Source organism: Populus nigra, chromosome 12 (genome assembly GCF_951802175.1).
Source record: "Populus nigra chromosome 12, ddPopNigr1.1, whole genome shotgun sequence".
NCBI lineage: Eukaryota > Viridiplantae > Streptophyta > Magnoliopsida > Malpighiales > Salicaceae > Populus > Populus nigra.
In genome coordinates, this window is record NC_084863.1 from 3,430,338 (window position 1) to 3,436,343 (window position 6,006).

Genomic DNA, 6,006 nt, shown 5'->3' on the forward strand with positions numbered 1-6,006 from the left:
GAGAGATTTGTAAATTACTCAAAAGAAGGGGAAAGAAAAGGGATTCCCAGGAATTGAATTGAATTCCCCTATTGGACACCAACAAACAAGCACTAACGGATAAACCTGTAAAACTACTACACTCCAATTCAAAAACCCTTGAAAAAACCCTAAAACTCAAATTCCACAATTCCCTTCCACATTGAAATCAATGGCTTTGGCGGTCTCAAATGTCCTTAACTGCCCCAAAAGCCAAATTTCCCAGAGGAATTACACTCTCAAAAGCTCTGTTTTAAAATCCCCCCCTTCTTTTCTCAGGTAACTATGAATTATCGTTAAAATCCCGATCTTTGCATAATCTCAGTAACCAAAGAGAGAGTCTTATTGAAATGTCACAAATATTAGTATGTTTTATATAAAGGAGCTAAACCTTTTGCTTGGAGCTTAGTTTATGCGGTGATTCTTGGTGGGTACAGAGGTTTATGAACTGTTTGGTTGCTGAGAAAATTTTACAAAAAGAAACTCTACCAAAGTTTGAGTTTAATGGGTTTTCGTATTTTAAGACTCAGTCTTAAATGAAAATTAATAAATTCAGTTGTGTATAAGTATATGTATGCCATCTTTGTTTTTGCTTAGTGGTTTAATTGCACTGGGGTATATAATAACGGTTAAATATTAGTATGTTTTATATAAAGGAGCTAAACCTTTTGCTTGGAGCTTAGTTTATGCGGTGATTCTTGGTGGGTACAGAGGTTTATGAACTGTTTGGTTGCTGAGAAAATTTTACAAAAAGAAACTCTACCAAAGTTTGAGTTTAATGGGTTTTCGTATTTTAAGACTCAGTCTTAAATGAAAATTAATAAATTCAGTTGTGTATAAGTATATGTATGCCATCTTTGTTTTTGCTTAGTGGTTTAATTGCATTGGGGTATATAATAACGGTAGCATTGTGTTGTAATTTTATCAGATTTCCTAGAGTTGAAAGGCAACATAAATGTTTTATTTATGCTTCTGCGTCCGCAGCAGGAGGCTCTAGGTCAGATAATGACTTAAACCCATATGAGGTAATCTTTGATAATTCTCGGTTTTGCAGTAAGGATTTGATGTTATGGAATTGTTGTGTATGGTGGTGTGGTGCTTTTTGTTTGAATTATTTTTGGGTTTGGGTGTTTCAGGTTCTTGGTGTGAATCCCATCGAGGGGTTTGATATGGTCAAGGCAGCGTATGCAAAAAAGCGCAAAGAGGCCCAAATAGAGGGTGATGAAGTAGCTGCTGCTCAGGTATGCTACTACTTTATCTCACTCTAAAGAAAAAATATTCTGTTGATAACTGTTTTGTACTAGCATATGTCTTTATAGTGAGGATTTTGTAATTTGTCTTGTGTTGGGGTTCTTGTCTTGTGGTTTTACCATACATGACTTTCAGCTAGAGAAGGCATATGATAAATTGATGATGGCTCAGTTAAGTAATCGGAAGAAGGGTGTGACTTATGGTTCATTCAAGGTATGGTTCATGATTTGATATTCTTTTAAAACCTTTTCGAATTGATGAATTAAACGTGAAATATTAGATGATATTTGTGGTGGTTTCCTCGTTCTTCTGTCCAGGGAAAATTGAATGAAATTTATAGTGTGTGGGTTTGTATATATATATATACACAATTTTTCTAATGACTTGATATATTATAAGTAACTGAGTATAAAAAAATTATCAGCTTTAATGACCATGTAAAAAACAACGAGAAGAACTTAATATGCTCCTAATAAGTACACAAGCTATCTAGTTTAATCTACACATTCCTGGAAGAAACCCAAAACAGGCTTTTCTTACACTAAGTTCATGATTGCTTTTCTTTTTACTGAGTGAAAAACTTATCAGTTACCATGTCAGCTTTGAAATGGTTTGGCAATCTCTTCTTAACCACATAACTAACTTGGGATATATCAAGAACCTTGTGCAGTGCAAAATTTTGCTTTGCAACTTCTGGTGGCTGTCTTCACCTATTCCCACCCATATTGGCGTCCACAAAGGTGTATGGAATTCATAATCAGAATATCAGGACTAACAAGATCAAGTAGCAAAGCTGTATTCTTGATTACATGCTTTTGTGCAAAACATTTTTGAAAATTCATAGATATTTTTTAGATACCTTTATTTCAAAGATGTTTCATTGATGTTCTGAAGTTCATTTCTAGGATCCATTTTGTTATCATATTGATTATCCTAGTATCCTTGTATATATTTTTAAAATGCAGGTCTCAAAGGACATAAAATATGCTGATAAGCAGCCGATTGTACCATGGGGACCAAGGTCTTGTGATTGCTCCATATCAGTATTTTAAATAGAATCTGGTGCAGAATTGACTTATGTGGTGCTGTGTACTTTAAATCTTATGTCCTGTATTACCTTTATTTGTAGTTTATGATTCTGCTAGCACCCATAGAATAAACCTTAGGGAGAAAATGACGAAATTGATAATAAGTTACCTATAGCATAGTTATATTATGGCTGCCTGGAGAGGTGAGATCTTTCTAAAGTGAAGGTGTGAGGACTACTTCTCTGTCAGATAATGGGAAATGCCATGCGCAGCATTACGCATAAACTTATTGGGATGGCATTTTGTATATGTTATAGAAGTTATGTGCAATTTGTTTTTATCATTTAGTTTTTCTTTGCAATTTACACTGAGGATGCAGACTGATTTACTTTGCTTTGATGAACTATGTAGATATCTCAGAATAGTTCCTTTTCTTTTTCTATGTATGTTATATTCGCTCCTTCAGCAGTACTGTTAAGTCTTCAATATGTTTCAGGTTTTCCAAGTCCAGTGAAAATGACATGCGCATCAACCTGGCAATATCTGTTGCATTTGTAAGTAATTAATTGATGTTCTTTTGTGAAAATTCTCTGCATTTTGTGAGTGCCTGTGATATCCTTGGGCAAGGAAGTCATTAGTTTCATTTATCCATGCCAGCAATTTGGAAGTTGGTGGGCACTGTCATAACTTATAGGTTGTTGATTCTACTGTCTATTTGTCTGTTTTTCGTATTGTTTTTTTTTTTTTTAATCTCCGAGCTTAGTTTTATGAACTTGCAATTCATATAATGACATTTGTTTTTGGTGTGATTGATTCGGTCAATTTAAGTTTTCATGATGTTGAGGGTTTATAGCTCTTTGAACCCCTTCTGCAATATAAATTAACCTATGTTACTCTCAGGTTTTTTCTGCAACCCTCAGAGACATGCTCTTTTCTTTGTTTTTTTTTCTCTGTATATATGAGTAGAAAATGTCCATGAAAATTTATCATGCTAATACTGGGTCTTGTGTGTACCAAAAATGTCAATAACAGAGGGCCTAGTTAAGTGGCTAATAGTTGCACTAGTAATTCTGATCAAATCCATCAGGAAGAATTGTTGTGTTATAGGTGTTAGCTTGTCGTATATGAATACTTTTCAGGTCTTTAATAACAATGATGCTTTCTTTGTTCTTTGTTGGATTCCATTCTCAAGTTGTGCTTGTCGTTCTGCAGACAGCTTGGATTCTTATCAAACGCAGTGCTGAATATAAACCTCTTCAGTTTTTGGCTTTCGCATTTGTATATCGAATTTTTGAGAAGTTAAAAGCCTTTGAACCTCCTGTTTCACAAACATATACAGTGAGTGAAATTTATAATAGTAGCATTCTTCCGTCTTGTGGGACATTAGATGTGGAGGCACTTTCAATAATTTTGACATGCCTGAATAGGTTTTTCCAACACCTGAGATGTTTTTGGCTGCAGGAAGAAGGTGAAGACGAGGGACGAACACTGCGCCTGGGAAAACGGATTCTTCGTTCCCTCGCACTAGTGTTTGGCTCTGTTGCTTTTGCTTCCTTGGTATTATACTCTTCCCTTCTTTTTGGTGTGGTTTTGGAAAGGTTGTCAATAAGTTCACATGTCTGTGGCTTTAATGTGCAAATGTTCCCTGAGCTAAGTTCTTGGAGAACTAATTGGGATGCTATGCAACACACATTCAAATGAGAGTAGTCAATCCTGAGTTTCTTATGATTGAAAAGAGAAATGTTCCAAAACTTTTCTGTCCCTCAATAGTGCAATGCTCTCACTAAATAATACTAAATCCATAAGTCCCCCGGTATGTATATAATACTAATAACTTTCCTCTGGCATTTGCGTTATGAATTTTATGGGAGATGGACCAGCTTACAATAACTAGATTTGTCAGGGGGTGGGGGGGGGGGGGTGGGTTTACATGCTTCAAGTATTTGATGAAGATTCTGTAAAACCATTAAAGAAGACCTTTTATGTTCGTCCCTCCTCTAAATCCTTGCTTCTGTCCAATCAATTTTTGAAAATGTTCATGGCTAGACCATCACCAGTTAAATCATGCTTAGTTTACTTCCTGTTCCTTTTCCTTTTAAGATCTTTAGGAAAGGACTTCTGCAAGCCATTGGACAGGATTATGTTTGCCTCTCTGATTTCTCTACATTAGAATCTTAGTTTGGTTTTAGATTATTGTTCATTGATAACCATTGGCTGATACCTTGCAGGCTTACACTGGTATTTTGAATTTGATTGAGATGGCTGGCAGTTACATACCTATTTTTCTTTACAATAATCAGGTAGTGACCTTGACATATTGTCCTGAATAAAGGAGTTCTTCGTATGGATATTTTTTGTGCAAAAATACATTCGGGGATCAGTTTGGGTTTATGTCATTTTAACACAACATATATCGCTTACTTGTATTCTTAAGGTTCTTTTGTAAACTGGGAATGGCAATTAGTTCTCACATGTGTGCATATGGGCTAGAAAACCTAGTTTATTTGCATTTGCTATTTAATTTTGCAAAATCCCCTAGATTTCAGCATGCACTGTTGTGGTGATAAAAGTGATCTCGTTGCAGTTTTTCTTTGGCCAGTGTGCTGGATAGAATAACAACACTGCTTTACCTGCTTCATGCATCAAATATTAGCTTGTGTGAAACAGGCAATTATTATTTAGTTCTTGGATACATGCTCAACTGGTTATGTTAGTTATCCGATGGTGTTTCTGTCTATATTTCTATCTGTTGAACGCTATGATGTCTGCTCTAATATAATAATATGTTTTCACCTGTAGGAACTGCTAATCACCACTGCCACATCAGTCATTCTCTACGTCCTGGCATCATATTATCGGTAAAGAATCGGTCAAGAGGTTGAAGGGGCATGCAGAAATCCTTAATCCTGTATCTTGTTTTTTCCCAGTTTATTCAGTTGTCAAACGAAATGAGGAACCTTGTAAAAATGGAACGGTAATACAGAAAGAAAATTTTGGTTAAAATAGCGTGGTTATATATTTGATTCGATTTTTATTTGCAAGTGTGGTTAGTGCAGAAACAGCTCCACCCAAATGTGCTCTTAGTGGACCACATTTACAAACCAAAATTCCATAGAATCCACACAACTCAGATATAGCTTAGTTTGGTGACTGAACAAGAATGTGGTAAATGTTGTGTTTTTTTATTAAGAAATAAATTAAAATAATTTTTTAAAATTTATTTTTGATATTAGTATATAAAATGATTCAAAAATATTTAAAAAATTATTTTTTAAAAAATATTTAAATTTTAGATAAATAGTGTTTTGACTATAATGTCAAACACAATCTAAATAAAAAGAGGTGGATTTCTTATAAGTGATGGAGAAATGTATTTTATTAGATACCTGTTTTTACGTTATTATTTTTATTTTACCGACAACTTGTTGGTTATAGATTTGATAGTTTTATTTATATATAAAGAAAATCAAAATAATATTATTTTTTAAAAAAACTTTTTAAAATCGCCATGTGTTGACAGGTCAATCTGTTAGACGCATTTGACTTGCTGGGCATAACCGAGTGCCTTTGCCTGTGGGTATTATCATACGCATCGAAATATCTAAGAAAATGGGCAAGCCCAAAGGTATAACAGAAAACGCCCAAAGTCCGATACAACAAGCTTCGAAATTGGATGGCCCAATAAATTATAAACTTCTTCAGCTCAGAT

At 34.6% G+C, this 6,006-nt stretch overlaps 1 protein-coding gene across 1 annotated transcript; it reads left to right on the plus strand.

Moving 5' to 3' along the window:
* LOC133669337 (protein CHLOROPLAST J-LIKE DOMAIN 1, chloroplastic-like) lies at positions 1–5,300 on the plus strand. Its single transcript, XM_062089431.1, has 10 exons — positions 1–297; positions 947–1,043; positions 1,155–1,259; positions 1,405–1,482; positions 2,235–2,290; positions 2,794–2,851; positions 3,510–3,635; positions 3,759–3,854; positions 4,526–4,597; positions 5,097–5,300. The coding sequence occupies exons 1-10, from the start codon at positions 191–193 to the stop codon at positions 5,157–5,159; spliced, it is 858 nt and encodes a 285-aa protein (XP_061945415.1). The 5' UTR covers positions 1–190; the 3' UTR covers positions 5,160–5,300.
* The last annotated feature ends 706 nt before the right edge of the window (positions 5,301–6,006 follow it).

What these genes read in the sequence shown, in the direction of transcription:
- LOC133669337 (XM_062089431.1), top strand. Translation starts at nt 191, where the DNA reads ATGGCTTTGGCGGTCTCAAATGTCCTTAACTGCCCCAAAAGCCAAATT. An exon ending in ATTGTACCATGGGGACCAAG is followed by an intron (nt 2,291 to 2,793) that starts GTCTTGTGATTG and finishes AATATGTTTCAG; the next exon opens with GTTTTCCAAGTCCAGTGAAA. An exon ending in TGGCAATATCTGTTGCATTT is followed by an intron (nt 2,852 to 3,509) that starts GTAAGTAATTAA and finishes GTCGTTCTGCAG; the next exon opens with ACAGCTTGGATTCTTATCAA.